Here is a 17705-nt window from a genome sequence, read left to right on the forward strand (position 1 = left end):
ATACACATCTCGCTTCAAATTCAAACTTCAGGGTTACATATAAAAGGGGATTCAAGGGTTCATTGTCAGTTTACGCGATCAAAAAGCAAATTTCACAAATTCTCTGTTCAGTATTATCTTCAAACCCTAACAATGGCGACTTCTGCTCATGTTGATTCTCATACCACTGAAGATGCCTCTTCATTACCAATAATGAAGATTCAAGCAACAAACTATTACTTGGAGGGTGAAGTTTCTTAGTACCCGGAAGAATTGAAGATGCTAATAGTTGCCTTGAAGAACTCTGTTTTGGCAAAGGCGATGTTCAATTCTTTCTCTGTTCCATTGTCCTGGCTTTCTCAAGCAGGATCAACTGCGACTTACAACAAAGCATCTGATACGATTACTTTTCATCTGGTGAACGATAAAAAGGTCAGGCTATCCAAGTAACTCTTCTGCCAAATTCTTGATATTCCGAATTCGCCTCCATATGTTTCATTTACTTTTCCACAAATCGTTCACATGTTTAATGAAATGGGATATCAGCCACCATTGTCCAAGATTAGTGATTTTAAGAAGTCTGGTCTTCCACGCCTATGGAATTTCTTATTTGGTATTTATCTACGATGTTTGACTGGGAGATCTGCTGGTCTTGATAAAGGAAGAATGGAGGTTTATGCCATGCTTGCTGGCATTTATTATGATCTTCAAGTGGATTATTCTACACAGTTGTGGAAGGAATTTCAAAAAGGTGTAGAACACACGAATGCTATTCATGGTATTTCGTGTGCAAGATACTGGAGTTTGATTTTGCAATACTTTTACAATAAGGAAGGGATTTTGGTACCCAATGATGAAGACAAAGCAGTTTTTCAATCATACCACTATCCGAAGGATGTCATAGATAATGCTGAAGCTTTTCCATCAGTTGCTCGTATTCCAGATGCTATGCTTAAAAGAGTTGATCCTTCGAACTCTGTCTTGGTGGCATATTTGAAGACTATTGATTCTTCAATCGAAACTGGCATACTCTTGGATAGATATGATACGAAATCCAAGAAGACGAAGAAGAATGAAACTGAGTCAAAATCTTCGAAATCTCCAAAGAAGAAGCCTGAAACCGTTGAAGTGTCTGTTGCCGAGACTCAAGTGATTGAGCCCATTCTTGAAGAATCACAAGAGAATGTAATCATTCCTTCGAAGACTGGAATGTTTCGAAGAATCAAAATGAAGTCCACTCACAAAAGCAAGTCTCCTACACACAAAGTGGTTCGAAAACCTCAAATCACTCATCAAGGTGTGTTAATTCGAGAAGTGCCAGCACCTATTTCTCCGGTGTCCAAGAAACGAAGGGCTGAGGATATGGCCAAACGTTTGTCAAAGAAGAAGAAGAAGACTCGAAAACTCGTGATTTCTACTGAGTCAACAGAAGATGATGATGAAAGAATTCCAGAAACTCCAGAGTTCACTCATCTCACAGAAAGTTCCACTCCTGAGAAGACACTCGTCATACCACCCGAAGATTCGATTGCCAAATCAGTTTCTGAGGCGGTTCGAACTTCAGGCATCCCTGCACACGTATCTGATACGGATGCAAATGTCGATATGGGTGAAGGAGGTTCGAAAAATGAAGCTCAAGGTCACGTTACTTCTGCTCTTTTTGAAAGTATTGTTTCTTTACCATTATCCACTACTCCTCTTACTTCAACCACAAATTCCCCAACATTCGAACACATTCTTGATCAACCCTTTACTTCTATTTTTTCTTCACAATCTACTGAGCCACCCAAACCAACTTCACATGTTCAAGAAACCGTGTTTATGGAGACAGAGACTGATAATGAGGGGGTTTGGTGGTATGTTTGATGAATTGGAATTTCATGAAGAAGAAGAACAGTTTCCCGATCATATGTTGATGACCATGAAGCAGTTCAAAATTCTGAATCAGAAATTGAATTCAATAATTCAATCTCAAGCAGATCTAGGGGTGGTTCATCTGTTTCTAGTTTGGAGGTTGATTCACTGTTGAAAATGCTCGAAGCCAGAGTGGTTAGCAAAGTATCTGGAATGATTACTGACTCTGAGTCTCAAATTCTGGAGAAGGTTGATTATAATGATCAAAATAATGAACTTCGGATCAAATCTCAAAATTCAATGTTTACCAGTGATGTGAAAAATTTGAAGAATGTCGCAAAGGAAAGACATGTTCTTTTTGTGCAAGAAGTGAAGAAGGTCAGGGAGGATGTAAATTTGCAGATTCACGAACTTCGTGAAGATATGCAAAAAGAAATTGTCACTGTTCAACAAGATTATGCATCCTTAAATCAAAAGGTTGATATCATTTGTGATGCAGTCACACGATTTGTTAAATTGTATGAAAGTTTGAGTCCTCAAATAACTCAACTTTCAACATCCAAAAGTGCAAGCTTTGAGGAAGTGCTTAAGTTGCTTAAGGAGTTAAAACAGATTTATAATAGGTCGGTTTCTTCTCCATTGATTACTCCTGAATTTTTATCCCAGAAGTTTATCCAATTCGAAGCCATTCTCAATAAGCAACTTGCTCCTCTCTTTCGCATATCAAGCCTTCTTCCAACAACAAATGCCCCACCTGTTTTCACAGGGGTGCAAGGGGGAGAAAGAAAAACTACTAAGTCGAAGGCTAGTGGTGAGGATGCGAAAGTTGTGGGAAAAGTTTTTTCTTCAAAAATTCCAACAACAAAACTAGTAATAGTTTATGCTGAACTGGTTACTTCAACTGTTGTAACAACAATGCCAATTGCAAGACCAATTTCGAAAGGAATTGTTATTGGTAAATCTTCAGAAACTGGTGGGAGTGGTTCGAATCCAAAAGAGACAATTATCAATCCAGCCTTGAAAGATAAAGGGAAATCAAATGTAGTGGAAAAGTCGAAAGAGGAAAAGAAGGCTGAAGCAGAAGCTGAACTTGAAAAACTGAGGATTATTCAAAGCATTATGACTCAGCGTGCTAGTGATCCGAAGGGAATGGATAAAGGTGATCCAGCTAAACACTATAATTACGAAACAATTGAGGCCAAGGTTGCTTTTAATCACATGTATACATTCGAGAAGAAACCAAAGCATAGTTATTTGGTCACGAATACTGATGCAAGCCAGCTGGATTTTCCCATAAACGAAATGATGTTTATCATGCCTCAGTTCAAAGTAGAAGGGAATTTTAAAAATAAGGATGAAGGTACACACATGAAAATTCATTTTCATGCTGTTCTTGGAAAAGCCCCTGAGGAAGTTTAGTCTTTAATAAAAATCAAGAAGGTCATAAGTATGAAAAAGGATGTGATTTTCGAAAACACAGTCCAGAATGTTAAGTATGTGGTTGCCAGGGCAAATGGAAATATTTGTGAATTCACTGTTGCTGATTTTCCATTGATGAACTTGTATAATCTTATACAAGTTGCATTACTTCTAAAAGACAAATCATTTTCATTCCTTCAAAACACTGAACCATATGAATTCAAGCTTGGAGTTGTTCACATCAAGATTTTTATTGAAAACTATTATGAGTGCTTGGCACTAACAGATGTGGAATTAGCTACTGCCAAAGGAATGGAAATAAAAGCACCGATGGCTCCTACGAAGACTCAGGCGGAATTGAAGAAATATGCTGATGGTGAAATTTGCCTGAAGCCTTTTGGAATGGTCTTCGCAGGAAAAGACAAAGTTGGAAAAGCTAAACGGTTCTTATTCCAAGCAAGTGAAGTAGAGAGATATTCAACATCTCAATATACGAACTTGATTGTTTGTATGAATCATTGCAAGAAGAACAATGAAGGAGACAAGAAAGAGTTGAAGAAGATTATCTCCTGGTACACGGAGATTCGAAGAGTGTTACTGTATTCCATCACACTTCTTATGAATTGAAGACTTCGACTATGATTACAAAGGGGGAGATTTTAAGGGTCGAATTGTTGTAATTAGTCGAAATATATTTTGAACTCTTCGAATGTTTTGTAATGTATTTTACTAGGGCGCTTTTATTCGAAGCTTTAGAGTCAATGCCTTAGTATATTTTTTTGTACTTTCGATTCCCTATAAATAGGGGTTATTTACTAGAGTTAGATATGAGTTTTTACAGACCTGTCTATTTTCTCTGTAAACATTCGAAAGCGTAAATCAAGCTGAAACAAGATCATATTTACATCTGGTGTTCAATCTTGCATTCATACTTGAATTCATACTCTGATTAATTCAATACTCGATTCATTGGTTCATCAGATGTTGACATCCCAAGTTTGTCATATAATGAAAATACATTTTTTAAAGAAATGCTTTGATAAATTTTTTGTTGGATTTAGTGTCTAAGCCCATAACTATAACTGGGATGTACTTGACCCGATTGTAGCATGGTCCCTTTTTGGGTTGCCTTCACCAATGCAATTTGATAGGATGGACTTTTGAGAATAAGGTTATTTATGATTTATTAATATATTACAAGTATAATATATTAATATCATATTATTTAATTAGTATTGATCAAAAATTAATTTGGAATTAATTTTGTGATCAAAAGAGACTAATTAAATATGCGGGGATTGGTTATGTAAATCAATGATTCTTGTAGTGTGGGCCAATGATCCATGATTATGTAAATGGGCTAAACCAATGAAATAATCCATGGATAGTCCATGGAGGTTAAACCCATGGAGCATAAGAATGTGAAAGGTCATTAGGGTTAACAAAGATGTAACCCTAGCACTATAAATAGAACCCCACATGGCCAAAATCGTTTGCCCCATCATTCCAAGAGAGTGATACACAATTTTGAGCTTGCTAACCTATTTCTCTCAAGCCTCCTCTTGCATATGGTGTTTGTGAACCAATATAGGCATCACACTTGAGGTGCTCAAGCTTTCAAAGGCCAAGAACTCTACCCTACTTAAGAGGTATGTATCCTAACTATGTTTTGATTATATATAGCTTCAATTGTATGCTAGCTAGGGTGAATTGGACTAGGATCATTACCCTAAACTGTTTTTGGACTTATAAACCTGTTTTTGATGTGGTAATGATCATGCTTATCCAATTTAGAAGATAATTGTCAAAGTTTCATGTTTTGTATTTGTTTATATGATTATGCTAATTACATGAAATTTGATTGATATGAATTGTCTTGTTCATATGAGTTTAATCTAGATCATGAACATTACTTGACATGCTTGTTAGTTTTATTGATGGCCTTTAATGTACTCCATAACTTGCCCTCAAGTTATGGAAAATGAAAAGTTTTCTTTTAAAAAGATCATTAAAGTCATAGCTTATGTATTTGAAGAGTCTTTTTCCCATAAATAATTTTATGAACTCCATAACTTGTCCTCAAGTTATGGATTTTCAAGAGTCTTTTCATTAAAGCCTATATTAAACTCATATGTTATGGATTCCAAAAGTTTCTTGAATAGTTAAAAACTTGCCCTCAAGTTTTGGAATTTGTAAAGTCTCACCTTTGAATACTTTAATTCCAAATAAAACCCTAGAGTTTTAAAAGTTAAAATTCTACCCTTATACTATTATAATATTACAGCTTAATACTTATATATATATATATATATATATATATATATATATATATATATATATATATATATATATATATATAATACAAGCCAGTCTTACCGTTAGTAGGCCTTATTCATGAAGCCGGTCTATTAGGGGGTATAAGGTTACTGCTTATAAAATGGCAGTTTAATGGGTGTCCACTCTCACCCACCGCTTCCTTGACTGGTGGAGGGTCGTTAGTCGAACGGGTAGGATAAGGACATTAATTCTCCCTCATTAAAAGTATAATGATATAAAAATATAAAGTAACTAAACTTTTATTAAATTCCCAATCTAAGTTACTTTAGGAAAATGTGAAAATGGTGCTAATCCATGAAATTGCACTTTGCACCTTGTTAAGTCGTTAGTGGAGCGTCTGTGGTTAACCGGCACACTAATCTGGGACTGACAATGTGTGGAAAAGGGTAACTTGGTGTTAATCATAGATCAATGGAGTGTGTGTGGTTAACCGGCACATTGATTAGGTGATTTGTAACATTGGGTGTACCAAGCTAATTTGCATGGTTATTCACTCCTTGTTTGTGATCCTCGACATCCCAGTCACAAACTTGAAGGGCACACTCGAGATTTAAACATGCCATTGAAAAGTTCAATGAATCTCAAAGATCTAGGCGTTTCAAACCAATTAAAACTTAATAATCCATTTCGTTTTTCATGGTGGAAATTGGTAAATCGTCATTTTCCTACCTTCAAATATTTTACAATTGGATTATGACATCCCTCTTCGCAATTGTAAAATATTGTGTTGGGTCCTAGCCTTAATATTTCGTTTTGGGTGTTATATTAAGGACTTAAATCAACTAACTTGAATTTCTCCCTTATAGATGTCTAGTTTAGACAACTATGGTCTTCCCGAATCTGTTGGAAAAAGATATCCATATGAAGATGATATTCCACAATGTCATACTTCACTTCCTCCACCTCCTCCACTTATTCTCCCTAACCCACAAGTTCAATGACTTGAAAAGTTTAAGGCCACTCAAGCCCTACTTGCAATGAAACATCAAGATGGAAGGTCTGTTTGTACTCACGTCTTGGAGATGAAGTCACATATTGACAAGCTGAGAGTATTGGGTGTCATTGTCTCGAGGAAGTTGGTTGTTGATTGGGTTCTTCAATCACTTCCTGAGTCATATAGTGAGTTCATTAAAGATTACTATATGACAGATCGCGACATGACCCTTATAGATCTTACCTATTTTCTAATTGCGGCTGAATCAACAATGATTTGGCGCAATGGTAAAGAAAACTTGATTGGAAGATCTACTCCCCAAACTTCCATGGACACTTCAAATGGAAACAATGAAAGTCCAGAAAAGTCTTCTCTCCCCAATGGAAATGGATCGGCCACTGTCAACCCGGTTGACCAAATGGTAAAGAGAAAGGCTAAGTCTGAGATTGTTCCGTGTACCATTCCAAAAGAATCTGTTTGCTTTTATTTCCAAGAAAAGTGGCATTGGTTGCGAAGCTGCCCGGACTACCTGAAAGATCTAAGAGAAGGTAAAATCAAAAAGTTTTACTTCTACTTCAGGCAGGTTCACTTTCTAACTCTATTAAGTTCCTATTTGTAGATTCTTAATACATGATGTGATAAGATTACATTTGGTGTTTTGTAGGATCGAAGAAAAGAAAGGATGCTTAAAGGAAGAGCAAGCTCAATCTGATCGTGAAGAGATGAATTTCAATCGCATGGTTCGATGATCGGATTTTTGAGCTGCTGCTTAGAAGTTATGATAGATTGCTTAGAAATTTGTAATAGCATAGTTTTCATTTGTAATTGCATTGTAAGGAAAAGTTTTTCGCACCTTTTATAAATTAATAAAAAATTTTGAATATTTTTATCTTATTTTATATTTCCTTGCAATGGCATATGTGAAAATTGATGTTCGTATTTTTAGCAATATGGATTTGATTCTTTCATTTGTGGGAGTATCAAAATTTGCCAAATAAGGAAATATTCCCATCACCCAAGTTTTAGTTGGATAGAAACTTGAAATCATGCAAGTTGTATTGTTTGATGAATGAGAATTTTCATCTTTGGGAAATTAAGACTAATTCCTTGTTCACATGTATATGTGAGTCAAGAGAAGGACAAGGGGATCAGGTACACTTGGTTGTACACTGGTCCAGGTCCACCATAAAGAACGATAAGACTATTCGTCATGATTTACTAAAGTTTAGTAAATATGGTTATGCTTACAAGATTAAGTGTAATTTTGAATCATTGAAAAAGTCTCAATGTACAGCAGGACGAATAAGAAGAATCAAATTAGGCAGAAAGATAAAAGTTTCTCCAAATCTGAAAAAAATGGGAGAGTACTTGAATATCGTGTTTCATGATCCTTTTAATAATTAAAAAAACCATATCACAATTTGATCCTCTAAGGACATCTTAGTGCATTTGTTTGGCTAAGAAGAGGTATCAGGAATTGTTGAAATGGTTAAATCAATTAAGATGAATCATACTTCGTTCCAAAACAGGTCTTAGAGTCATACTCCAAGATCGAGCCTTGAGTGATATAATCTTAAGAAGGTTTATAACACTCATCAAGTGTAGAGTAAAATGTTTCTTGCTATTGTACATTTGAAATTGGTAAGTTGTGATGTCTTGGTAAGGACAAAGACCAACTAAGACCAATTGTGTGAAGTGTTTATCTTGATAAGAAACCACACTAACTCTTGAATATTTGTTTGTCAAGGAATGATCCTTGATAAGAGAATCTTATATGTCAAGAGGTCAGTGGGAGTCTTAAAGATTTTGACAAGTTTCAAGAACTAATCAAGAATAAACCTATTGTTTATCGCTAGCACACGACTTGAGGTTTGTAACCTATCGTGTTGACATTCTTGTTTCCGTGGCCATTTCCAGTTAAAGTTGACTATGCATGTGAGTTCTATGAGTTCTCAGTTGTTTGCATAACAACCTAGGAAGTAATGGTAGGCCCTTGTACTACCAAGTGGCAAGAAATTAAGATTGAACTAGTTCAATCCATATGAGTTTGGATTTGTCACTAACTTTGTCTTGTGATTATGGTTATGACAAATTCACATGGATATGATCACATACACCATAAAAATCTAAGTGTCATAAGGTTTCTCTCCAATTAATGAAAATGATTGTGAGGAAACGCTTTCACTAAGAAGTTTTTAAATATTTAGCAATTGTTATATTTGCATTCTCAAATTCGATTATGATTACGACATCCCTCTTCATAGTTCGAATTGTGAGAAATGGCAAAAGATCTAAAACATTCGGAACTTATTGCTGTAAGTTCTGAAATAGTTTAGACACACATGTGAGCTATCTAAGGAAAGGTGTATGAGTTTGAGAAGCTTAGATAATGACTTATCGAAGCATCTCGTTTCAGAAATCTGAACTTTTGTAAGAAAGTCAATAAGTATTGATTTCTAGAAGTCCAACTGATTTTGGATACATGTCAAAGCTAGTGGGAGCATAAGTGTTATGTCAGTAAGATAATAATTATTATGCTAGTGGGAGCATAATTATTATGGTAAGTGTTGCAAGTTAGCAATGTTACTTATAGAATACAAAGTTTCAATTCGCAAAGTTGCAGGGTTTGAAAAAGTTGTTTTGCTATAATTAAGGGAGAGGAACTTATACTTCATTTTTCAATTCTAAAAGCTTAGATTGAGATTTTTAATCAAATTTAGTCAAAGACATATATGAATGTTATGTTGAAAAATTTTGACATAAGGAAATTCTATATGGAAATGTTAATTGCATTCTCAAAATTCGATTATGATTACGGCATCCCTCTTCATAGTTCGAATTGTGAGAACATGACAAATAGAAATATTATAGCAAAAGACTGATCAAGTATCATGTCTTTATGTAAGACATTATGAATCGTGTCCTATATGCTTCGGATATAGGGTCGATTGCATATGCTATAATATTCAGGTGTTCTAATTTTCCAAATGCCTAGGGAATTAAGAGGGAAAAAGGACTAGAACTAAATGTGACTAAAGTGGTTAAACAACTGTCAATGACAATCTAAGGTTCGCTAAGGATTGGTTGCTTATGGATAGTTGGAAGTATAGTAATGGATGGACCATATTGACATTATTATGAATAGACATGATTCTATTAACAATGAGTTGTCATATGGAAAATATGGAAATGTTTCCATAATGGGAGTTGGATATTAAGAATCTATGAGTAAGTTAGAAACTTTTATGCAAAGAAGGATGTTCAAAGGAATGTACTTTGAATTTGAGACTTCATCTCCATGGAATTGTCTTGTAATAATCTCCAAAGTAATATTTGCATAATATTTGAGAACTAACACATTCTAATAGTGGCAAGAATTTGGTATTCTTACACTTGAAGATTTGGAATTGTGAAATGAGTTTATTTGGAAATCAAATTGATTTATTTCACAAAGTAAGGACCATAGGTAAACATAGTGTGCATGCTAGGGGCATGGGATAACTATTGTTTTAATTCAAGTATTAAGTTGATCATTCGAAACATTATACAATGAATAATGAGTAATCAATACAGTGATTAAATAAAAGGTGTTTTATTTACGCCCACAAGTTTTGGGGCCATATAGGATTAGTATTATTCTTGTGTTTCACTTTGCATGTTTTGACTTCCCGAATAATAAAATTATTCAAACTATCCACAGTCGATCATACTTTGGAAGTAGGTATGAAAGAAGACTGTCATGAGTTGGCTTGTATGATTGTCTAAGGAGTTAGGCATAGCAACAGGTTTGTTACACCATTCATGAGTACTTCTGAAATAAGATTTGAGTATTGGATTCAACCCGCGCTCACTTGAATAATTTCATGGAATTTATCACGAGTAATTGTGAGAAGATAATATCATATAAATCTTCAAACCTAGATATATGAGTTGTTGACTATGAATTGGTTGTACATTGATAGTACGAAAACGCATCGGTGACTCGATGTTATAAAACGTGTTGTTGTGTATAATTCAATGAATAGTTAGTACAAGCATATGAGTCGAAGTTTATCTGTTCCCTTTTATCCTAAGAGGATTAAAAGCGATATGTTGGGCCCCTCGATGATTCTGCTTTGACTTATGTGTCGGGCCCGGTCAGAACAAAATTGATGTGTTCAGTTATGTTCTATGTCAAACAAATCAGAAATCGGGAAACAAACTGTTGGACAATAAGTATGACATTGTTCCATGTATTTGTCCAGCTGATATCTTGAGAACAGAGGATTATATGATCCATTATCTATAGGATGTGTCACTAACTGGGTCAGAGTTGACATAGGCTTTTGAAAGCTTACGATTGCTAAGTCGGATCCTAGAGGTACATTGACAGTTATAGTTATTAGACTTATCCAAGTGGGAGACTGTTGGATTTAGTGTCTAAACCTATAACTATAACTGAGATGTACTTGACCCGATTGTAGCATGGTCCCTTTTTGGGTTGCCTTCACCAGTGCAATTTGATAGGATGGACTTTTGAGAATAAGGTTATTTATGATTTATTAATATATTACAAGTATAATATATTAATATCATATTATTTAATTAGTATTGATCAAGAATTAATTTGGAATTAATTTTGTGATCAAAAGAGACTAATTAAATATGTGGGGATTGATTATGTAAATCAATGATTCTTGTAGTGTGGGCCAATGATCCATGATTATGTAAATGGTCTAAACCAATGAAATAATCCATGGATAGTCCATGGAGGTTAAACCCATGGAGCATAAGAATGTGAAAGGTCATTAGGGTTTACAAAGATGTAACCCTAGCACTATAAATAGAACCCCTCATGGCCAAAATCGTTTGCCCCATCATTCCAAGAGAGTGATACACGATTTTGAGCTTGCTAACCTATCTCAAGCCTCCTCTTGCATATGGTGTTTGTGAACCAATATAGGCATCACACTTGAGATGCTCAAGCTTTCAAAGGCCAAGAACTCTACCCTACTTAAGAGGTATGTATCCTAACTATGTTTTGATTATATATAGCTTCAATTGTATGCTAGCTAGGATGAATGCTTTGGAAAAAGAAAATGCATGTATAATTAGTGAAAACATAGATCCGAAGCATTTAGGGTTGCATGTGCACTTAGGAAGTGTTATAGTGCTCAAAACCCAACATCTTTATCATATTTTGTTTCGGTAACAAATTATGCATCACTTTTCTTTAAAAAGTTACTCTGATTTTATTAAAAATCATAAACAAAATCGGTCTTTTCTGGCCGTGAAATTGGGGATGTCACATGATCGTTCCAGATACAAGCTGAGGGTCGGGCCAGGTATGCCAGACTCGTACTGAGGGCTTAGCGGTATTCAGTCTGTTGACTGACCTGGCCGGGGAGCAAGCCAGACATAAGCTGTGGGCCTATAAGGCAATCCAGACTTATGTTGTGGGCTCAGGGGTAATCCAGTCTGTAAAGCTGTGGACCCATTGCATGTTGTTATTATATTGTGTTATTTGTTATGTATTGGTATATTGGGGGAAACTCACTTAGCTTTGGGATTACAGTTGTTGGATTATGTTTCATGTACTTCTCAGGACCGCATGAAGGCGAAGACGTGATCATGCACCTCCTCATGTTTTTATTTCATGATTTTGGGATATCTCTGATATGAATCTTATTTTGGAAACAGTTTGTAAACAATGATGATTTTGAATGTTTTAAAAAGTTTTTAAATTTTCATGAATTTTTATGGGTGGTACACCGACGGTAGTATTTCACCGGGGGTAAAATTTTGAAATCGTGCCTCTTTGTGACCGTTGGGACGAAATGTGAACGTTGCCAACGATTGTTTTTGACTTTTTGTTTTTTTTTTGTTTTTTTATTTACCATTATATATATTCATACCATTCTTCTAACCCATTACAAATTTACACACTCTTTTAATCAAAATGTATTCCAATAATCCAAACTCTTCCAAGCAAAATGTTTCAAACCAAATGCTTCCAACCCATTCGTATTTTTCGGTTATGATCCGACAACACCACTACCTTACTGGCCAGAAAAGGATGATGTTCCTAGCTATTATTCACAATTCCAAATGCCACAACAGTTCCAATTCCAATCCTAACTGCAAACCCAAACATCCCAAACCCAATTCCAATTTCAATCCAAACCGCCTTTCACTCCCTATATCAAAAATATTTGCGATTTCGAACCGGAAGATCAACCTCAACAAAAAAAGGAAAGACCGATCCGAGAAGATGGGCTCAAAAAGAAGAGACGGAATTAGCAAATGCATGCATCGAGATATCTAAAGATGGCGGCACGGGAAAGGGTCAATCGCGTGATCAATTTTGGTTATGTATTACGGAGCGGTGTTGTAAGGGAATGGGTCGAGATCCATATTACTTGACGTTCGTCCAATGTAACTCGAAATGGAATCTTGTAAACAAACTCGTGATGTATTGGAACGAAATTTACACAAACTTTGAAAAATAATGGGCTAGCGGAGAAAGTGAGGCGAGTTCGTTGAAAAAAACGCACACGACATTCCAAGATGACATGAAAAGCCTTTTAAGTTTATTCATGTGTGAGAAGTTGTCAAAAGAAGCATTAGGTGGAGGGAACTTGCAACACATGAAGACATTGCTAATTCGCCAAAAAAATGCCGAACATCTTCATATTCAAGCTCACAACAAGTGTCATCGGATGGTCACATAGGCGTTAATCTTAATGATGATAACATCATCATCTAAGAAATATGTCTGCCTCCTCCTCCCATGGGAAGGGATAAAACAAAAGCTCGAGCAAGAGGAAAAGGAAAAGGAAAAACGACATCTTCAAATTCATCAGTCAGAACCGAGCGGTCAACTAGATCAGATGAAATGATGACACAATTGACATGATTGAATACAACTTTAGAGAAGCATATGGTTGAAACGATCCGACTCACAGAATATTCGTTGTTACTGCAAGACGTGAGACACCTTGACCCCGAAGATCAAGAAGCGGCTAAAGTTCGGAAAAAATATAATCTAAAACGCAATTGAAATCTCGATGTTATGTTTTTTTTTCTAGTTTTTTTTATTTTTGACTTGTTTTTTTATTTTTATTTTTATTTTTTTTCTTTTTTGGGGTTTTAATGTAATTTTTAATTTAATGTTATTTTTAATTTTTAAGATTTCTGAAAGGTAATTTTTAATTTTAAGATGGTTATTATTAAAAAGTTCTTATTTTTTTTTATTGAAATTAAAAAAAAATTCATATGTAAAACTATTATCATTAAAAAATTTATAAAAAATCTAAAAGCTATGTTACACATAGGTAACACCTTTTCACCATTGAAAAAAAAAAACCATTCGTCCTTAGCTGCAACTCATTTAACCATCTAAGTTTTCAAGCGGTTGCAATTGCAATCCTCTAAAATCGTAGCAGTACACCGGGACTCTCAGCCAAAAACCCTAAACCTTGTATACGCAGATGAACATGGGTTCTTCCTCACTGAGAATCCAATATCTACAAACGGCTTTGGACCCCATAAGAATTTATAAAATTGAAGTGAGATATGCAACAACAATAACCTGTGGCTTGAGAAAACCCTTGAGGACGAGAAGGCGTAGTGATGGGGTTTTGTCTACAGAAGCAATACAAGCAGTTCAATCTCTCAAATTAGCTGCCAGAAACCCATCTAAACTAGACCAAGTATTCGAATCCAAGCTCACTCGTCTCTTAAAAGATGATTTGTTGGATGCTTTCGCTGAGTTACAGAGGCAACAACACTTAGACCTTGCTCTAAAGGTACGCCCCCTTTGACTTTTCTAGTTAAATTCGTCTTCAAGTTCTACTTTCTTGCTTCTATGTGTCATATCATTTTATATAATTATCAAAACTCTCTTCAATTTTAATGAATCCGCTTTGTTCACTCGACTTAACTCCTCTCTGAAATTGGCTTCTGATTTTCAAATTCAAAACTAGAATCAAACATTTTTGGATGTATCTGTATGATTTCAAGGTTGAATCTTATCTGAAATGCAATCAGGTATCAGGTGTTTGAATTTATGAGGAAGGAAGCATGGTACGAACCAGATCAATCTCTATATGGTGACTTGATGTTGATGTTTGGAAAGAAGAAACTAATATTTACAGTAGAAAATCTTTTCTGTGGGCTTATTAAAGAAGGCTTAAAACCCGATACCCGAGTCTATACAGAGTTAATTGGAGCATATCTAAAAGTGGATATGATAGAGAAGGCAATGGAAGCATATAAATTGATGAAGGCATCCGGTTGTGTACCTGATGAGTTGACTTTAACGATTATGATAAGAAATTTTGAAAGTGCTGGTGAAAAAGAGCTTGCTTCAATCATAAAGAATGATTGTGTTGAATATTTGGATTCTCCAAAAAAGTTTCTCAAAGAAGTCGCAAGAAAATATGTAAGTATCATATATTTGTGCATAAAATTGCCAACCACTTTGACTTTGTTTAAATGGTATGATTTTAATGACGAGGATGAGAAGGGTATTAACGTCTTTTGCACAAATTAGAGACAAGATTAGATTACAACTTTTCTCCTATTGACATATGCCCTCCTCCTATAACTTCTTTTATGTGCAAATGACGTGAATGCCCTCCAAATCCTCACCATCTAAAATAGCCCTAAGATAGTTTGTCTAATGAATATGAGTAATTGTATTATTGGAGCAATATTACTAGTCATTTGGAAAAGTAGTTGTACCTTCATAATATAGCAATGTTTCACCCTTTTACCAATTTAAATAAAAATATTTCACTTTTTTACCAATTCATTCAATAATGTTTCACCTTTTTACAGTTTTATGCAATTGACATGAATCATGCAATCACTTTACAACATTTTAAACAGGCTTACAATTCAATTGTTGCATATTTTGGTTCAGGATTGAAATAGGGTTTTAGATTGTCTAATAAACAACTTTGTTACATAAATTGAAAAAAAAAGTGAATTGTTGTTGGATAAACAGATATTTAACCCATTTCTAGAAAACGATTTAGGACATATGCAGTAAGAATACACTTTGACTTGTTTCCTATTTAGCTAATTTTTATTTTATTTCATCCGTTTGACTGATTAGAGATAAAACATAACCCAAATCAATTCATTCATAAATAAATGTGTCAAAAAACTGTGATTATGTCTTAAAAGGGAATTTCCACAATGGACTTGCAAGGTCTTAACTCTTAAGTACCCTTTCGCCTTTAGGTGCTTTTCTTATGCAGAACATGACAAGATCATAACTTGTATTGTCAATAAATAAGGGCAAATTTGTAAAAAAAAAGGGGGGGCTTATTTCGGAAAGCGTTTTTTACTTTGACTTTTGCTATTAAGTCTTTTTTTTGTAAGTGGGAAATAATGAACTAATTTTATTGTTTTCTTTGCAGCCGAGGAGATTGAGACTGAACCTTGTTTGAAATTAAAAGTGTCATTTCCTATCTTAATTAGCCAGTAAAGGAAACATTTGTCATTCATTTTTTTTTTTCAAGTATATTTATGAAATTTAAATCATTTAGGAATTTCCACTACTTTATTATGGGAGAGAAATTTAAATTCGATATCTAGCATCTCTTATTTTATTTAGAACTGAGACTAGGTTTAGTACGTCATGTCTCTCTTTTCTACAAGTTAGTATCTTGGGAAATTTTCAGAATAGGCATTACATTTTCGACCTTTTGTATGAAAACTCATTATTATTTTTTACAACTAACATCAACAAACCTTATTGAGGTGACATCTATGTGGCAAATATATGTCCACATAATTAGATCCGTGAGTGTGTATTGTGTATGGAAACAATCTTTCACTTTTTGTATGTCATGTCAGTCTTTCTTTCACTCGGTCTTTCCTTCACCAAAACATAGGAAATGGTCACCTTTCATTATTTTTTATTTTTTTTAAATGTATTTTATACAAATATTATACTTATTTTGTAGGGAATTAAAAACTATAAATTTTGATATATTTTTTATAATTTTTAGTAGGTATATAATTTAATGATTATTAAAAAACTAAAAAAAAACTGACCAATCAAAACAGGAGAGAGAACGTAGGGTCTCTTTCCCTGGCTCCTATACTGCACCTCCATTCCCATAGGGCCGCTGTTGTGTTCCTATGTGTGGTTGTGTTCCTATGTGTGGGAACACTTTCCGCTCTTCTATGCACCTTGCAGCTTAGAAAGACGTTTCTTAGAAAAAAAAACCCATCACATCTTAAAAAAGCCCCTTGTCACATCTATTTAATCATTTTTTTTTTGCTTTTTGATTTTTTTTTCTAATATCGTTATAATTATTGTTTTTTATTAAATTAATTATTTAAATTAAACTTATTATTTAACTTATCTTATTATTATTTTTATTTAGATTACATTTATGCTTTTTTTTATTAAAAGAGATACTTTTTGGATTTTTTGTTTGTTTCCAATTTATTTTTAAATATATATTTTTTTTTAAAACAGGCGTCTTTTTTATAAAGATGACTTTGATTTTTCCTTTATGATTGTTTTAGTTTCTGTTAAATAAATGTCTTATTTGTTTATCCGAAATCAGCTTGTAAAAAACCGGATCATCCAAATCTGTAACTCTCTTTATACCTTAGGTTATTTAATCTGAATATGGTTGTTGATTAATCCGAATCATGAAAAAACATAAGTATTTAATCTGAAAATTGTTAAACGTGAAAAAATATAAGTTATTTAGTCCAAAAACGGTTATAAACTAATACGAAATGTGAAAAAAAACATAAATTATTTAATCAAAAAATTATATAGCTTTTTTATAACTTATGAATGTTTTTAACCTTTTTATGTTTTGTTTGTTTATCCGAAACCGACTTTGTAACGTCTCTAAAATACTGATATACATAGGGAAAAATGCAATAAAGTGCCTACATATTGGCTCATAATCGATTTAGTCCCTATATATATTTTTTTATTCAGTTAAGTCGCAAATACCGATAATCGTATTCAATTTAACCATTTGGCCCGACTAACAGGTCATCCAATTTTCAAAAATTACATTTTTGGCCCAGATTTTAAAATTTATTATAAATTTGGTCCAAAATTTACACTTTTGGCCCAAATTTTAAATTTTGTTACAAATTTGGTCCAAACTTTACCCTTTTTGCCCAAATTTTAGAATTTTATTATGAATTCATCCTAACT

At 34.1% G+C, this 17705-nt stretch overlaps 1 protein-coding gene across 2 annotated transcripts; it reads left to right on the top strand.

The window, feature by feature from the left end:
- Positions 1-13872: 13872 nt before the first annotated feature.
- On the top strand, positions 13873-16103 carry LOC145167384 (pentatricopeptide repeat-containing protein At1g62350-like). Of its 2 annotated transcripts, XM_079086578.1 has the most exons (3): positions 13873-14310; positions 14559-14945; positions 15931-16103. In XM_079086578.1, the coding sequence occupies exons 1-3, from the start codon at positions 13993-13995 to the stop codon at positions 15958-15960; spliced, it is 735 nt and encodes a 244-aa protein (XP_078942704.1). In that variant the 5' UTR covers positions 13873-13992; the 3' UTR covers positions 15961-16103. The 2 variants fall into 2 exon arrangements, 1 of the variants encoding a protein (XP_078942704.1); XR_013741112.1 differs by lacking the exon at positions 15931-16103 and having other exon boundaries at positions 14175-14310; positions 14552-14687.
- Positions 16104-17705: the final 1602 nt, after the last annotated feature.

The sequence above is a fragment of the Lactuca virosa genome, chromosome 3 (assembly GCF_052849685.1).
Source record: "Lactuca virosa cultivar CGN04683 chromosome 3, Lactuca_virosa_CGN04683_v6, whole genome shotgun sequence".
NCBI classification, from domain to species: Eukaryota; Viridiplantae; Streptophyta; class Magnoliopsida; order Asterales; family Asteraceae; genus Lactuca; species Lactuca virosa.